We start from the raw sequence: 18,889 nt of genomic DNA, 5'->3' as shown, positions 1-18,889 counted from the left end.
GTTCTGGCTCCTGTTTTTGAACAAGAAACGAGCAGTGGACTTAGTTTTCCTCATCTGTCAAGTGTGGTTGGTTTTAGAACTAGATATCTCTCAGGTTTGTTTTAGGATTCTAGGCTGCTCTCCTAGCTTTTTGTTAATATCTAAAGATCTATAATGTGTGAAACCCCCAAATTAATCATTTTGCCCCTCTGGGGTGCTGAACTAAAGCAGGGGGAAAAAACCATGCTAAGCCCTACTCATATTACCTTTTGTTTTTATCAGAAATGAAAAAAATAGGAAAATATTACTTGCCAATCATTTTTTAAATGGAATTCAAACAGTGGCAAAGCATACAATAAATTAGCAAGCATGCAACACATAACTGTAATGCCTGTAATGCTCTTAAATTCTACCTCCTAGATGTCATTAAAGGTGAATGTTTTTCTTTGCATTTCCTAAATATTCCACAGTAAACTTACTGTCATGAAGAAAATAGACACATTACAAGTTTGCTGCCACCTTGCTGTCATTTCCTTCCTTCATATAATCCTCACCTCCATTCCCTATTTAAGCCAATGAAGGGTTCATCTGTGTGTGTCTGTTGAATGGAAGAAAGGAATTTCTGTCATCCAAGGGTTTACCATTTATTAGGCCCTGAGCTCAGAAGTAAACAAGAAAAAGGAAGAAAACCTTTTCCTGAGAATCTCAAGTCCAGTGCAAAGGTGGCTTGCAAATCATAACAGAATGCTATAATCATACTAATTGCCATGAAGACAAGAGGATGTGCTGGACTCTGTGTCCCTGCCTCCCGTCTTTGGGATAAAAGTCCTGTGAGGTTGTAAGGCACAGTGCTTGCATATGATACAACCATAGTTAATGTTGATATTAGCTGATACTGTTGACTAATGATGTTTGTAAGGAAAAGTCAATTCTAGCTTTGGGGTGAGATCTGGTGTATGAGTTTAGGCCGGCCTCTTAGATCCAGGATCAGGAACAGAGCTTTGCCCTCAGTCCCCTGGTCTCGATCCACCAGCATTGCCCAGCTTTCTTTCCATTCCTCTATCATCTCTACTTGTATGATTTTTAGGCAGTTTTCTCACTGAGCTGTTACCAATCCATACCTTGTAGATTTTGGAGCTTCAGAAACTGAACTCGTTTCAGCCCTGCATTTTCTAGACAAGGAAATTGAGGCACCAAGAAGATAGGCGATTCTGTCCAAGGTCATATAAGTAGTGGTGAAGCCAAGGCCCAAGCTCCTGCCTCCCAACAGGATGAATTTGCAGGATTTCTGACTCCAATAATGTGCGCTATTTACATAGGTGAATGATTAAAGAGTACTGTTGAGAGTTCTCAGAGGAGCTTCCTGTATCCACAGCTGAATATCTGAATAGCCATCTGACAAACAGGTGGCTTCCACGTGGAAGGTTTGCTTAGCTAGAAAGCTACCATTCATTGTCTTCGATAAGGTTTTTGTGACCAACATCAAGGTGACTGGTAGATTGCTTTCCTGAAGACTGTTTCTGGGATTATACAGCCTTTGAGCCACTTCAGGTCTAACTCTGGCCTCAAGTTAGGGAAACAACAGAATGGGCTGAGCTAGGCTGATGGCATATTGGGTCCAGCACGCTGAGTGTGTGCAGTGATATTCATGGTACGAGTGCACCTTGATGAATTAACCATTTAACCGTGAGCAGTTTCCAAACACAGACCGCACGCACTATTCAGGTTGGCAGATATTAAATACACTATATGGTCACCCCTTAGGTACTCCCTGTGTTCCTTCCCTCTCCAGGTTTTGAGGCAGCATCATCCCTTGAACTTAAATTTTCACCTCTAGGCCCAGGTGTGGTTTCCCTCTGCAGCCCAGGCCAGCTCTCTAAGATCAGGCCCTGTTGCCCTGTCTGCTCTCCAGGCTTGAAGGATACAGTGGTCTTCTAATGGACACCCAGCCCCCAACTCAACCATACACAGGCATACCCTGGAGATAGTGCAGGTTTGGTTCTAGACCGTTGCAATAAAGCTAGTCGTAATCTTTGCTGGTGGAGCGTCTCGCCTGTGATTTCTTTAAAACAAACAAATAAACAAAAACAGCAACAACTGTGAAGCACAATAAAGCAAAGTGCAATAAAAGGAGGTACGCCTGTACCCAGAATCCCGAATGCTCTCACCTTTCCCTTTTCTGTCAGGCCATTGGCTCATTCCATAAGTTCTGAGTGACTTTCCATTTTCCTGATATATTTCAGAGCCCTTCTTCCTCTTTTATCTGTCCTGGCCTGCTTGTGGGACACCCTGTGCTGAAGAGGTTCAGACTGTAGACTACATCAACCTGCTAGTTCAGCCCCTATTTTTCCTCCACAAAGGCAAGGAACAAAATTGTGGGTGAATTGATATAACCCTACAGAACACCCCCCAACTTGTGGTTACCCAGTGTTGCAAGTTCCTTTTACCTTTCTCTGAAGAAACCTGGCTGAATCTACAAGCCTAGCTCTGGAAGGTCTCCTTCACATCATAAGGCCTCTTATTAATCTGCTTAGCATAATAGCCCGTATGCATTTAATCAGTGAAGGTCTTCTGACTCTGGCCAAGCTGAACATCCCCAAATTAACCATGAGCTTTGGAGGGAGCCTTATCTTACCCCTGTGCCAGCCATTTTCAATTGGGGGGGGGGGCGCTGCTGACAACTAACTTGGCTTCACGTGAGACTTTTGTGCTGTCTTTGATATTCTGTTGTAGATAACAACAGAAATTTTCTGCCTACCCCCCTCATCCTTAACCAGCCCCAGCCGTTATCATCCTCTTTAGTGTTTAATGTTTGTAATTTTTCTATTGGATTGGCTTTGCAAAGATGTTGACACTTTCCAGTAAGGCAACAGTGACCGCCGGAAAGACACTGTGTGTCTAAATGTACCCCAGATTTAATCTCTCGGAACAGCTGGCTAAGACTTTTTTTTGTAAGAGAACTAACTGAAGCAATTAGAATGGTTTCTTTTGTTCAAATTTCCTCTCCCAGAGACAAGTCCCAGGAGTTCCTTCACCTGCATTATCCATTAATGCTGTAGGTTCATTTTCCCCAAATAAACAAGTGTTTCTGCCAAAGAAAATAGGCAGCATGATTGGATGCAGGGATGCATCTTGGGATCTGCATTTGAGGCGATTTCTTCATTTTTCTGGGTTGGCCCCCAGGCTTCTTACTGGGCTCTCGTTGGCAGTGATGGTGGTGTAGCAACCCTCATCTGTAAAGGCCCCCCGTGCTGAATTAATCGTGCCCTGTCTGTCCAGCCCTCTTGAAAGCATCCTTCATTTCTGTTTGCTCGGTTTCCTGAATGCCTCTTTCAGATCATCTTTCACCTCTTGCTTCAAGCTCCAGGGACACATGTGGTTTTGACATAATGCACAGATGTGACTTGGGGGAGGGGAGGCAGGCTGTGGACTCCCACACATCAGCTGGGGTCACTGGACTCGGCAGTAGGGGAAACAGAAAGACCAGCAGGCAACCTCAGGCTCTGTAGATTTACCCACTGCCAAGAGACACAACGCTGTGATACGTGTTCCGTGTTGTAAGGGAAGCATGAGCTATAGCTCATGTGGACCAAATCACCATAAATAACACTTGTGTATCTGACTCTAAATTGAGGCATTAACAATAGAAATTTGTTTTGTAACACAAGTAATGGGCCAGTTTTAGCACATGGGCTGTGGGTTGCCTGACCCTGGTCTAGAACACAAACATCTTGATTTCCCTTTGGATACAACTGCATACTCTTGTGCAGGCAAAGGGGACTTTACTTCTATAGAAGAGTACAAGGGATTAAAATGTAATAGGTTAGGCATCAGTTTTTCTGCTCTTGGCAACTAATTTTGAAATATGTTTAAAAATAAGATGAACTGGTGAATAGATGAATGTGATAAGCAACTATGGTAAATGTTGATTTTGAAATCTGGGTGACAGGTATATGTATACACATATTTCCTCTATATTTCAGTTTTTCTCTATGCTTGAAAATGTTAATCTAATGTAGAAAGGTTTTAATATGGGACCAAATTCAAATTTCTTAAAATGTATAAGGTTCTCTATAAAAAGAAAAGGTATTCCTTGCTAATAAATGAATAAGTAAGTAAATAAATCGAGGAATTAAGCAGAATAAGGGACAAATGACCAAAACTATAGGGAAAAGAACTGGTTCTTTGTCTGATCAAATGTCAATCACCAGTGGACTACAGACTTTTTTCTGTAAAGGTCTAAATAGTAAATATTTTTAGCTTTGGGGATAATAATGGGTTGCTGTCACAACTGTTCAGCTCTGTCTTTGTAGCACTAGAGCAGCCATATATGATGTGTAAACACACCAGTGTGGTGGCTGGCCATAATTTGCCCACGCCTGACAATCTAAATTCATAAAACTTATAAACATCCTTATCACTATTTGCATAAATTAATGAGTGCTCTGTAAGTGGCCAGGCCCTATACCAAGTACTTGTGAATGATCACATTTATCCCATACAGAACAATTATGTGAGGTCATTAATAATATTGTACCCATTCTACAGATAAAGAAACAGAGACCTAGAGAAGGTAAACAATGTAAGGGCCAGGCTAGAATTTGAATGAAGACAGCTTGACTCCAGGATCATGCTCTTTACCATTAGTTCGTCGGCAGCCGTCCGTCTCGAGAGACAATGGTGTAGCTTCTTAAGAGTCTATCTGCACCGCCGAGAATGGTTGTGCAGTCCGACTCGGGAGTGACACGGTATCTGTCTCCTCCCGTGTTGAATCGACATCTTGCGATGTCGCTGGAGTGTCCTCTCCAGTGAAGCTGAAGCTACAGAGCCTGGGCAGGGTGATATGGAGGGTCTGCTGTTGCCCATGCAGCAGACCCCCCTCTCTTCGCAGCTGAAGGATCCAAGGGAAAGACGGAGTCAATACAGCTTGGCTTCAGGTGCGCCGCAGGAGTTGCCGGTGTTGACTACAACGTCAAACCGCCTTAGGGACTCCGGCTCCGGATTTTCTGTCGGGGTTTACTCCCTTAGCCTTTCCCCAGAAGAGGTATGCCGCAAGGCAGCGGAGGTTTTTTTGGAGTCAGAGTTTTCCTTCTCTGATGTGCCCTGACTGGAAGATCGAACCAGCGACACTTAGCTCGCAGGCCGACGCTCAATCCACTGAGCCAAACCAGCCTTATCACCCCTGGAATAAAACCCAGGCCTGTGATGGTCACGTCCCACCCACCCAGAGAGCAGGGACCTCCTGCCGCAGGGGCCCGCCCCTTAGGCCTCTGCACTGCATCTAAAGCACCTCAACGCTCCAGCGGGGGCCAGAGGGAGGCCAGAGAGGACCCAGGGTAGAGACCTGAAGAGGCCCTTGTCCCCTGCAGGAGCTCATGTCTCTCGGGGACAGAGGCAGAGTACAGCCTATATTACTAACATCATTGACACCCACATTTGCTTTTGTATCTTTACATTAGCCAGTATTTGGACTTAACCTCTCCCCTCCCCGCCCCCCCCAAAACAAAACATACAAATAGATAATTGCTTTAAAAAATCCCATGTACAAATTAATACATGGCAAAAATTTTAAAAATAGGAGTCCATTAGCAACTTAAAAGAAATGGGAAGCTATGTTCTGTTGTGTTTTCCAGGCTCATTTTGCTTCTTAACACCTGAGTATCAGTGCTAGGAGACTGGCCTGGGGAGCTTAGAGGTGAAAGATATCCAGAGTAGTTTCCAGGTTCCAAGACCCAGTGCTCTGAAAATGGCGAAGTGGAGCTGGGCCTAGAGCAAGCCACTGCTTCTAGGGATGGCCTCACCCAGAGCCAGCTGCTTCTTACTGGAAACAGCAACCCCAGCGTTAGCTGTCACCTCCATTGTACACACAGGCGCAGGCTCCTTGGCTGCCACCAATGGTGGCTTAGGCATGGGCCACTCTAGTGTGGTCAGGGGAGGCTAGTAATCACATAATACAAGTTGTTTGCTGACCTACCAGTGGTCGTTGGCATTCAAGTTAACCAAATAGAAATAAATGTCTATGAAACATAGCAGAAACCAAGTTTGGATGCTTTTTGTTGTGATAGTCAAGTGTATTCTGAAGAAAACCTAGAACAAAAGATCAGGAGAAAAGTATTCCATATTTCATCACCTACAACATTTTCCAAAGTGCTTTAACAGCCATGGAAGTGGGAGTTCCTATGTTCAAATAAGTTTGTGAAATACAAAATGAAATAGTATTTTAAAGTATATGGTCTCTTGTTTTCATGAAATGTTTATTTGGGTTTGTTGTTTTGTTTTGTTTTGTTTTGGAGCTTCTTATAAAATCGTTTGCAAGGAACACACTTTGAGAAACCCTAACCCAGAGGTATTTCTCAGTGTTTGCATTTTGGTCCACTTCTTTATGGTCAAGATTTTTTTAAATGGGTGAGGATGGCAGCAACAGCTCTAGTAGTTATTAAATCATAAAAATTGTTTTGAGGGTAGCAGAAGTCATGTAGTATTTGTGTTTAACTCTAGTTAAAAATATTTCATACTTATAGAAAAGTTGTAAGAATAGTACAAAGATCTCTTTGTACCCATTTCACCGTTTGTTAATATTTTATCACATTGCCTTTATTCTCATTCTGTGCGTGCATACATTATTGTTGCTATTACTTCTGTATTTTTAATTAGGAAAATATGAATTTAAAAATGTTAATGAGCTGTGGATTTACTTTTTAAAAATACTTAGAAACTCAAATTAGGCTGGAAGTTTATTACCCTATTTCTACCTGTTGCATTAGGTAAATCATTCTTTGCAAGTGTGTGACAGGTCATTATTAAATTGCCAGGGAACATTTTGATAAGCCTGTAGCTTGCAGTCCTTACTAGGAAAGTGTTTGTCAGAACAGAGAAAGGCTTCATTCAGTTCAGGCCCACACACAGTCCTAATCAGTGTGGATTTGTGAGGTGGTCACTTGATGTCGTGTAGAGACGGTCACAACCATTTGCAGCAGATTTGCAGTCCTTCTGGGCACTGTCCTTCGAGAATTGGGCTTGGTTGTTGGCTGAGTTGGGAGCCTTGGCCTGACACACAGCCTCCTGTCAAGACAAGAGGTCCCAGGGTTTAGTGGGACCTCTGTATTTCAAGTGTCCTGTGCTGACTTGTTATGCTTTCAGAACATAACAGCCCAGATGGTTTTTCTTAATGACAGCTAGTTTCAACAGCGGTTTCATTTAACATACCTTGGAGCTTCCATATCTGGGTTTTTTCTGACTGTGAAATCAAAGTTCTCTTCCTCATTCACATGGTTTTAGTAACCAATTTGTGCATAAAGTGAGTCGCGCTAACACTGTGCCACCTTACAAAAGAGATTTGTTGGTGTAAGGGGACTGTGGATGTGACTTACATAACCTCTCATGGAGCATTTCCAAACCATATAAGGAAGCTGGAAATAGTCATCTCTCCCTCATTGTGTCAACATTGAGCTCACAAATGAGGCTGGGGCTTGTGTCCTCAAAGAAAGCATAAGGAACAACAGCCAGGCAGTCCTGGGGGAAGATGGCACTGAGCATTTGTGTCTGCAGCCCTCACAGCGGCCTTGGGACATGTGTATCATACCTCCGAGCTGGAATCTCCCTTACCACAGAGCCTGTGCACTGCGTAAATGGTGCCCTGCTCACATGCATGGCAGGTTCATACCTAATCTGAAAAGTACGTACCTTGTTTGGGTACAAATTAGATATAGAGACTGGAAAAAAAATTTTTAACATTTTATATTATGAAAAATTTCAGAGATACTCAAAAGAGAGAATAATAAGTCTGTTATTATTAAGATGCGAAGTTATCAAGACTTTGCCTTATTTCCCTACCTCCATCCCTCCTTTTTCTGCTAAAATATTTCATGACAAATCCCAGGTAGCAAGCATATCATTTCACCCCTAATGTACTTTCTCTAAAAAAATAATCGTTTTATAAATACAATACCACTGTTCCACCTAAGAAAATTAATCCAGGGACCAAAATTTTGATGTTATTTTTACAAAGCTCCTGTAACTAGGTAACCTTACAACCTCAGAATCAATGAGGACCGTGCCTATAGTAATTTACTTATAGCTTCAGAGAGGGCAGGAGATCCCTATTCTCAACTCGGAACAAAATTATTTGATTAGGGGTGGGAAGCAGGTGAACAATTTGCACCGTGGTTCTGCGGACTATAATCCAGGCATTGAGCTGTGCCCTTTGCTTCCTGGACAGTTCATAGTATCATCAATGACTGTTAATTGTAACTTACAGGAATTTTTTTAAACAATATTTTAATTGGAAAAAGCATCTGTCAGCTGTCAGGCTTCCAGCTTCCACTTTTGAGAAGCAGGATGTTGAATGTGAGTAATGACACAACAGGCCTATAAAATGCGGACTAACCCTCGGATGACTCATCCAGTGCGATGCAGTATATTTGTCAAGGAGACTGAATCATATATGGGGGAAACCACTCCTCAAGCAGCCAGCTGGTTCTCAGGTCAGCAAGAGACGATCCATTTTTATCGGAAGCTTTATAGTAGCAAGAATGCTAATACCCAGCACTTGGGTTCTACAATGTAGAGGAAATGACACCCCCTGGCAGGTATGTGCTCACTGTTTATGTGGACTTTATTTTCTCGTTCTCGTCTGCCTAACCTTTCCAGGGTTTGCTTTCAATCGTTTTTAAGGGAGGGAAAAAATTATTCCATTTCTACAGAACTGAAATGTGTGGGTTTGTGTGTGGTGCACCCGCGTGCAAGGACACAGAGGTAACCCTGGTCTTCTGATGGTCACAGAGTTCTTGTCCACTTACCTCCTTTTCTGAAAACAAATTTCTCCTTAGGTATTAAGACAGAAATGGTCTTAACCCATCTCCTTTTTAAGCCTTTAGTTTAAAAGATGCTGCCTAGGAAACAGCTTGCAGAGGTGGTTATACCTTTTGGGAGGCTGGACAAAACTAAAAAAACAAAGAAACAACTAATAAGCAGAAATGAGCCAAAGGAGGTGGTCAGATTATAACCATTGTATTTACGATTTTGGATTAAAAAATATATATTGTGCTTTTTCTTGCCCTTCAAGGTGTATGACTTACTGCAAGAAAGCTTTCTTCCCCCACTGAATGACTATGTCTGGTCTTACAAATCATAATTTGTTCATACTGGATTCATGCATTAACTTTTTCTAGGTGGGAGAAGAGAGAGTGGGGGCTTGTTATCAACGTTTAATTATAGCTTTCGTGTGATCTGAGGGATTGCTCTGCATAATTGGAAGGCTGTGTCGCCTGTCTGACCCTCTGTCCCTTTCTTCACTCACTAAATTTAAACAATGCCTGATGAGTTAAGGCACATATCGTGTTTATTTGAGTACATCAAACATTCCTCAGTGTGTTGACAGTCCATTCAGTGTCGTCTCGTATGTTTAAGTACTTTTTGCATCCTACTTGTTAGGGACAGGAGCAGTACTATTTATGCTTTTCTGGTCTGTCTGTCCAGAATGGCTGGGTCAGGACCTGTAACACAGCTGCCCACAATTTTGCCTGAGATTTAGCATTTGTGGAGTAGCTCCATGTATGATGGCAAATTCTGTTATCACTCAGACAGCATTAAACATACCTGGGGTTACCAAGCAGGAAAAACAGGCCGTCTTTTCTTCTCTTCCCCTTTCTTATAAAGCCCATAGTAATGTCTTGTTTTCCTTAAGGTATCTGTATTTTAAACCATTGGTAAATGTATTAAATTTACTTATTTAAATACATTTAGAAATTCAGGTAATATGGAAAACCAGCGTGAAGGGAGTTTGTTTGGTTCTTTTCTGTTTGTTTTGTAGATTGAGGGGTACACTTTTTTAGAATGGCCAGTTTGTTTTTGGAGACAAGGCTATCTCCAAATTTCATTAATTTTGCATTCTATAAATGAAAGCCACCTGTTATGCTGTAATGCGCTAATTATGGTAGAGGACAATAATGAGGAAGAACAGTATTTGAAATATGTGGGGGTTTTGCTAAGAATTTTCCTGCCCACATCTGCAGTGCTTATTTTTGCATGTGTGCATATACATGCGTAGTGCATATTTAATAATGGCAATTGGTGATATTAAAAATACTTCAGGTTCAAAGTGAGGGTCCTTTTTATTCCTTCTCATTAACATTTTTTAAGTTGTAAAAGAAAAGCTACTTTAAAACAATGTTATCTTAGACTAAAGCCTACATTTTGTGACCTTATAGTAAATGGGGTTCTCATTCAAAGCTCTGGGTTCACTTGGTGAAAGGTAATCAGAAAAATAAAATAATGTGATTTAATATGGACTAAAGACAGAATAGCTAATTTGCTCCAATTTTGCTAACATCTTAGTTTCCATTATATCTTTTTTTTTTTCCTTCAGGCCTACAGAAAACAATTACAGGCAGGTATAAGAAAACATGTCTTTTAAAGTTCTTGATTTCTTGGCATTTTCTGTGAAAATGTCTTGCTTGCCTGTGATTTGTATAGTTGAGACTAACACAGGTCCTGTCCAGATGATTTCAGGGCAACGTAGACTTCGTTCAGCTTTGGTTAACATCACACATTCGGGGCATATGGATCATTGCGATTCAGCAGCGATAATCAGCCCTACTATTGGGGCTGCCACCCCTCAGAGGCCCCTTTGCTGCTAAGCACCATGAGCCATCAGTCCAGAGTGACCACATGGTTTTAGATCCCTCTTTTTCCTTTGAGGGCAGAGTAATACAGAGCTTCAGCCAGTACTAAGGGTCTCATCTCGTATCTTTCAACTTGGAAGTGATCAATAGATATTGAATGAGACGCTGCCTATGTTCAGAGCTACGTGCTGGGTAGTAGTAAGTTTATTAAGCTAAAAACTGCTTGGGATCCAGGCCTAGCCCTGTCCTTGCTTTAATTCCCTCTTCAGTGGGGATTTATTGTTACTGGCGATAGATTCCTCCTGGGTTTTCTTTTATTCATAGGTTTACTGAAGTCTATAATCTGGAGCCACTAATTGCTCTGTATAGAAGCAACTTTCAGCTATTCCCTTTTGGTTCTTCAGGGTCTAATTCTTCTTGGATGGTTATTAAGAAAGAACTGTCCTACTCAAAAATTCATTTGATAGTTTTGGTGGCCACATCTTCTGAGCCAAGTAAACTGACACCATCGTGGACAAAGGGTTTTTTTTTTCTCCTCTCTTCTTCCTTGAAGGGAATGAAAATCAGAGAGAGTATAGAGAAAGTGATCCCTGAAAGCTCAGAGTCCAGAATATTTTAGTGAAACAGATTAGTAAACAGCAGCATAGTCTTCCCAGTAACCCTGGCTGGTTTAGCTCAGTGGATTGAGCGTCGGCCTGCGAGCTAAGTGTCGCTGGTTCGATCTTCCAGTCAGGGTACATCAGAGAAGGAAAACTCTGACTCCAAAAAACCTCCGCTGCCTTGCGGCATACCTCTTCTGGGGAAAGGCTAAGGGAGTAAACCCCGACAGAAAATCCGGAGCCGGAGTCCCTAAGGCGGTTTGACGTTGTAGTCAACACCGGCAACTCCTGCGGCGCACCTGAAGCCAAGCTGTATTGACTCCGTCTTTCCCTTGGACCCTTCAGCTGCGAAGAGAGGGGGGGTCTGCTGCATGGGCAACAGCAGACCCTCCATATCACCCTGCCCAGGCTCTGTAGCTTCAGCTCCACTGGAGAGGACACTCCAGCGTCATCGCAAGATGTCGATTCAACACGGGAGGAGACAGATGCCGTGTCACTCCCGAGTCGGACTGCACAGCCATTCTCGGCGGTGCAGATAGACACTTAAGAAGCTACACCATCGTCTCTCGAGACGGACGGCTGCCGACGACGACGACGAGTCTTCCCAGTCTTTGAGATTTGAAGACCCCTCCCCTCTTTAGCATCTATTAACAGTCTATTCTAATGACTCAAAGCTATAACGAATTCAGTAACCATTTAATAAAAACAGGTTTATTTATAATCACTTTAGATTATCAACATTTAAAAATACTTGTGTTTAGAGAGATCTGTTTAGTGAATCTAGAGTCTGTCCCTGCTGTAGGGATGGGTGATTTATGGGTGTGTGGTGATACCCCGGGGAGCGCTGGACGTGTTCATTGCCTGTTGTCCATTGCCAACTCTTCTGCTGGTACACTATCCCCCCAACATCCAGGGTTTATGGTCACTCTGCCTACACAGTGGTGGGATTAATAGCACTTGTAGATAAATCTTGTAGCAATATCTGGAAATAATCAACTTTGGTGTGTAGCCCAGAAAAGCCAGAAACAAGTACAGAGCAGCCTTCCTATGGTACAAACCCCACATTTAAGGACACATAAACGGGGTGAATAACCACTCTTTTATCAAACCAGCATGGACTTCTATTAGTCCTGAGCATTCTTCCAGGTATACATTTGCTATCCACTTGTTGGCATTGACATCTGTGCCCAGATTGTCTTAGGATGCATGTGGGACAATTACAGAAGTTGTGCCCGTTCCCAGGTGGATTCTTAATCACCAGCATTTCTTCATGACTGATGATCACCACAGGGAAAGCAAATGCTTCAGAAGAAGGCTGACGCTTCAGCCCTCATAGAAAGATCTTTGGCTGACATGACACTCGGCGTTCCTTGCTGCACACTCTGAGAGCAGTGCAGGGACTTAGCTGCCTTCTCTTCGTAGAGCTCAGTGTGCAAGGAACTGTAACAAGATACTATCTCTTTCCACATTTCAGTCCAAGAGATGACGTTTAGTTTTCAGTATCGGTTCATTACAGTAGTAAAGATTTTCAGATCCGAGGTGTCTAAGCTGGGTTGGACTTTTTTGTGGTTTTCTTTTAAACACATGTTCCTTGTACCCATCCCGTGGAAGAGATGGGTTGCTCTGGCCCCAGGGGGCCTGCTGTTTGACTAGGCCTCTTGAATTCCATTAAACGGAGCACAGACAGCATGTGTCGGAAAGGCCGCCTGGGAAGGGTGAAGAGCAGAAGTAGTGTCTGTGGGTGGGCATGTGTTCTCATCACATCGCCAAAGAACTGCCATGTGCAAAATCTGGCAGGAACTTGTTCCAAGGAAAAATAAAACGGCCCCTTTTTCTGCTTTGAAAAATATTCAAAAAGCATCACCAACTCCCATGATGAAGAAATGGAACTCTTAGAAAAATCCTTGTGATTTGTGTGTTTTTCAAATAATCTTAAAACTGAGATTGGAATAGAAGAAATAAGGGACTAATCATAAAAAATATTTTTAGGGATTCTGTTGCCCATATTGTAAACATGATAAGCATGCTATTAGAATATAAGGCCTATTAAGGAGATTTCTAAAGATCACAATTAGGGGAAATTCTGTTATGCTTAACTTGGCTTCTGTTCTTTTTTGAGATGATTTTGTAAGAAAGGCCATTTTTATCTCAGTCAAACTTATGACAGGGTTAATGTTTGTATTTTTCATATATGCAATTTGTCTTTTAGCCCAAGAAACAGAATAGATGCCACATTTACATTTATATTTAAAGCACAAGGTCTCTCTTTTTCAGTTACCTTGAGATCTTGCAAATTTGTTAATTTTTTCTGATTGTAGAAGAGTATTTCTTTGATTAGGGGAGAGTTTTGTGGGGTGAGGGTGTGCATGTGTGTGCACACACGCATATGGTAAGTGTTTACTCTTAATGACTACAGAAATATTCTTTTGCCAAAGCCCAAAATTTATGAATTTGGGTCTTTCTTGAGTATACCCATTTCAAGTGGCCCCTTTTTGTTTTTCAAATTGTCTTTTCTGTGTGTGTGAGAGAAAAACACATAACATAAAATTTACCATCTTAACCATTTTTAAGCCTGCAGTACATTATTATTTCACTATACGCATATTGTGCAACAGATCTCTAGAACCTCTTCATCATACAGAACTGAAACTCTATACTCATGAAACAACTCACATGACCCCTCAACCCAGCCCTTTACAACCACTATTCCATTTTCTGTTTCTATGAGTTTGATTAATTTAGATAGCAGAATTTAAAAGTGGAATCATGCAGTATTGGTCTTTTTGTGACTGGATTATTTTACTAAGCATAAAGTCCTGAAGATTCTTCCATGTTGTAGCATACCACAGGATTCTTTTCTTTTTTAAGCTGAAAACTATTTTATTGTGTGTATTTTCTTTATCTGTTCATCCTTTGATGGACATTGAGGTTGTTTCTACCTCTTGGCTGTTGTGAATAATGGGATGTGAAATTAATTGCGTGTTTTTTTTTTAAATAATTATTTGTTTATTTTATTTTTAGAGAGAGGGGAAAGGAGAAAGAGTGGGAGAGAAACATCACTGTGTGGTTGCCTCTCACTTGCGTCCCCAACTGGGGACCTGATGTGCAACCTAGTCATGTTCTCTGACTGGGAATCAAACCAGCAACACTTGGCTCGAAGGCTTACGCTCAATCCACTGAGCCACAGCAGCCAGGGCAATTGCGTTTTGAGATAGGTGTTGACTTTCAATAAAGATCAGGGTTAATTGTCTATATGAAGCCACAGAAGAAAAAGTGCCATCATGTCATCACCCCTTGTATTTATCTAGACTTTTTGGTTTACACAAGAGCTTTCGTATACCAAGTTGTGCACTGTAGGAAATGGCCGGGTATGCGGCAGTTTTCAGATCGGGGATGGCATATTTACGGTGCCCTCATGAACTTAGTCTTGAGAGGTGGCTGAAGCACACCAGTGCATGAAATGAGCTGTGGGTAGTTCCCTTTTGATGAAACATTAAGACAGGACCATTTTATTCTTTCTTCTGATACTAAATGGCAGCCTGCAGTGACAGCATGGCTTCAGGGCAGTGTGATTACATCTGGTTGGCCGTACACAGTGCCACCAGGTCAGAAAAGCTCCCCGGTGGGAGAAATTGGCCGTGTGTACTTAGTTGTCCTTCATCGGGCAGTGGGTAGTCGTCTTTAGCCACCGCTGAGTGCATGACCGAAAGCTTGGTTGGACCTCCTGGTGTAAGCATGTTGGTGATGGGCAGGAAAGGCCTAATTCAGCAGCTTATTCTCCAAGAGTCTTGAAATCTGACAGCTTCTAGTCCTTCCACAAGCTGGTAGACTTAGTTATGTGGGAATAGCTCTAGTGTTCCCCAGAAGCTCTCTTTGAAATCAAGCTAGAATACTCTCCTACAAATGAAACTATTTTAAGAATATTATATTAAACTGTGAGCAAGCTTGATAACTAGTTGGCCTACACATTCACGGTACTGCCCAGCTGTTTCATGGGAGGAAAGTCATTTCATGGAAGCACGTGTACCAAGTGGATGACTCCGTTTTGTAACAACTCAGAAGGAAATGCCTCTCGCAGGTCAAATCCTGTTCCTCTCTGTAGTTGAGAGTCCACTGCTGCCTGACTATCCTGTGGGCCTGAAGCTTGCCTTGTTCCTACCCTTCTAACTGCTCACCAGCAGTCATTGCCACCATAAAAGAACAGAACAGTTGCCCCAGTGACCCTTATTTGGATTCCTAACCAGTAGTGTTGATACTAATACCATGGCTGTAACTTAGTGCTTTCCTTTTGATTTGACTGCTTGCTTGCTTCGGTGTAAATATTTCTCAGTCTTATTAGTGGATGATCATCAGGTTGGCTCTTTCAAGAGCTATTTAAGATCCAGTGGTATCGAATTCCAGGGTCCTCAAAATGAAGAGTAAATTGAGAGTTTACAAAATCCTCCTTGCTTGTCCTTTCTCCTCCACCTCATACCCAAGTAGGAATACTCTTGGCCAGAGCTGAATAGAAGGGGCCATTCCCACTGGAGTGGGGAAGAGGCTTCTGTTAAGGAGACTGTCAGCGGACAGTAAAAACCATGTGGGAATGGAACCTGTGATTCAAGTATTTTAGGAATTGATTAGGCTTTTCTGTTGCTCACCATTTTATGTTTTTCCGGGGGTTGGGGGGGAATACATTCTGATTTCAAACAAGTAATTTACAAGAACTCTTGGACCTGCTCATCTGTGTCATTGCGGCATCCTGGATCCACATGAAACTTGGAGTGCACAAAGTTGCTTTTCCAAAGGTCTATAAATAAGTGTTTCTTCCCATCTTTAAATTAAGGAATTGCTTCATGACCTTTTGCTACTGGAGCAGCTGTCTTGAGTCAATTGATAAAGCATACAGGATGAACTATTTGGGGGGAAAGAGGCAGATCCCTCTTCTTTGCCTGCATTTGTCCTATAAATATGTCTTAGGGTTTCCTCTATGTGGCTAGAGAGAGTCTCCCATTTGGGGATGGGTAAACCCAATTACATAGCAAAGTTGTACCTGTTTTATGCAAAGGATCTTATTAAACTTATTAAAACTCAACTTTCAACATTTTCTTGCTTTTTCAAAACACTTTGATAGACCGGTTTCACCCCTGAGAACTTTATAATTGCATAATAACACTTGCACTGATAGAACATATCTGTTCCTTTGTCATGGTTTCAGGTCTTTGTGGTTTTTTTGTGTTATTGTTTTTTCTTTCCGATTCAAAAGATATTTTCGGTTGCCATTTTACTGCTGAAAGTTTTCTGATCTGCTTTTGTAGAATATTTGTGTGGCTTAAGTTTGCTAAGTCCTCTGACACAGCTAAAGGACTTTAAGGGCATGCTTTTTTCTTATGTGTGTATGTGTGTGTGTGTTTTTACACGAAGTTTAAAAAGGGACCTCAGCCCTGGCCCAGTGTGGCTCAGTTGTTTGGGCGTCAGCCTGCAGAGCAAAGGGTCACCAGTTCGATTCCCAGTCAGGGCACATGCCTGAGTTGCAGGCCTGGTCCCTGGTCCTGGCGTGTGCAACAAGCAGCAGATCAGTGTATCTCTCACACATGGATGTTTCTTTCCTTCTCTTTCTCCCTCTCTTCCCCTTTCTCTAAGAATGAATAAATTTTAAAAAAAATTTTTTTTTAGAGGACCTCAAAGGTTATTCGGCTCCTACCCCTCATTTTACGTACAAAGAAACTGAGGCTGCCTAGCAGTCTGGGGTGCCTCAGCTAGCAGTGAGAAGGAGCTGTGCCTGTATAGAGGTTAAAATCTGCTGACTTATGGCACAACTTACACTGATGGATCCAAACTGAGCAGGACTCCCCAGCCCTGTTTTGTTTTTTGTTTTCTTTTGTTTTGTTTTGTTTCATGTGCTGTGTGATGAGTGATACTTCTTCATTTCTCCTTACGATTTCTTTGACAGTTGGTTGCCTATCCAGTAAGTTTTAAGGGACTAATGAGAATAACTTTTCTCATATCCTCTAGATCAGGGGTCCCCAACCTCTGGGCATTGGACTGGTACCTGTCCTGGCCTGTTTGGAACCAGGCACACAGCAGGAGGTAAACTTGAATGTAAAGTAATGCACTTGAGTCATCCCGAAACCATTCCCCCTACCCTAGTCTGTGGAAAAGTTGTCTTACAAGAGACCATTCCCTGGTCCCAAAAAGGTTGGGGACCACTGCCCTAGATCACCTAGCTTGAATATGGGAGGACTGCTGCCACAGCACAGGACCCCTTCTAAAGCAAAGTGCCAGGGAAGAGGGGCAGTTTACAGAGAGCAGAGTGTAGTGCTTTATTTGTTCCAAAGCCAGTAACCTTGAACAAGTTCCTTCTCTAAGTGAGGGGTCTAGGATAGATGGCTTCTACAGTTCTTTCTAGCTTAATGAGTGTATATCTAATTTGCTTGGGTGGCTCTTCTAGTGCTAATGGAAGATCATCTGTAGGCGCACCTCTATCTGGGCTTCTACCTGGGAAGTGAAGAGATCCAGAATTCTTCAGGGAGAACAAATGCCTCATCTGTGCTTTGTTTCTTTGTGTGTGTTCAGCTTTTCATCTCTGATGAGGGAGGTGGCAGAATCCTAGAAGAAAGGGAACTAAATGAATTCGTAATTCTTGCCAGCTGGAAGGCCATTCATGTCCACTGGAATATAGGCAGGGAGGCTCCTAAAATCCAGTCGGCCTGTTGCTAGCACAACATGCTGGCTTTCCTCCCTGTGGGCTAAATTATCACCTCCTTTTGTTTGAGAACAGGTCTTATTAAGGACTGGCTTATAAAGGGTTTTGTAGCTTTAGGATTTGGTATTAAGCAGTTTGGTAAAGTAATTTCCTGCCCTTTGGACCCTGGTTTGCTTTGGGGGATTAGGAGGGATGGCAGGTGGCAGGTTAAAAAATGGGAAATGTGTCCCAGATCACGTGAGGAGAAATACCCAGACTTCATACTGTTATAGCATCTTCTAGGTGTAGTGTTGATCTTCACTTAGACTGTTTCACTATAAGTTTTCTTTTTTTCTCCATATTGAAAGTCTTCAGTTTTTTCAACAAAAATTTTGCTGAAAGCGGTGTATGGTCAACACTCACCAGTCCTGTCTGCTACTAGCACTTTGCTGTTACTGCTTTATCACACAGGTACCTATCCCTCTGCCTGCCCTCAACCCCATCCAAGGCTCCCTGTTACTTTTTTATGCATTTCAAAGTGAGTTACAGACATTAAGTGTGCTGCTCCTTCAGCATTTCAGCATGTGGATCATTAAGTAAGCTCTTCCTTTGTTTTCTCCAGTTTTGAGAAGAAAAGAAGATGCTCTGAGAAAGTCAGGCACAGAAGTTCAAGGGTGGCAATTTAAAGATGTGAATTAGACATTATTAAGTTTTAAACAAACCTCCTTTGTTATTTTGTGTCTTGAAGTACCAATTTTTCTATTACACATATACTTTAATGTGGTGCAAGTTAATTTTGTTTAGTAATCTAACATTTCCATTCGCTGACCTTTGAGGGTTTAAATGTGTGGGTTGTACATGCCATTTTTGGAAGGGTGTGTTAAAACAGGGAAAACTGCCTTTGGAATAAAAAGGAGAAGACGGGGCTCTCCAGGGATAGGTTTTACGTTTAAGTTGGTAATCCTTTGATCTTGATTAGTTATGAACTCCACTGAACTCGGGGCTCAGCAAAGCAGCAGACAGTA

At 42.2% G+C, this 18,889-nt stretch overlaps 1 protein-coding gene across 2 annotated transcripts in view; it reads left to right on the top strand.

Annotated features, from left to right (window-relative positions):
• Positions 1-18,889, top strand: part of SPRED2 (sprouty related EVH1 domain containing 2) — a 119,385-nt gene that overhangs the window by 56,668 nt on the left and 43,828 nt on the right. The window contains exon 1 of one of the 2 annotated variants that reach the window (XM_090281404.1): positions 8,420-8,567. The exons of the other annotated variant lie outside the window; for it this stretch is intronic. Within the exon in view, the coding sequence (XP_090137530.1) occupies positions 8,551-8,567 (17 nt within the window). The 5' untranslated portion in view covers positions 8,420-8,550. Of the gene's footprint in view, positions 1-8,419; positions 8,568-18,889 lie in introns of those variants that run through there. 2 annotated transcript variants of the gene reach the window in all.

Source organism: Furipterus horrens, unplaced genomic scaffold, assembly GCF_987537825.1.
Source record: "Furipterus horrens unplaced genomic scaffold, mFurHor1.1.pri manual_scaffold_6, whole genome shotgun sequence".
NCBI classification, from domain to species: Eukaryota; Metazoa; Chordata; class Mammalia; order Chiroptera; family Furipteridae; genus Furipterus; species Furipterus horrens.
This window is presented reverse-complemented; position numbering and strand designations above follow the sequence as displayed.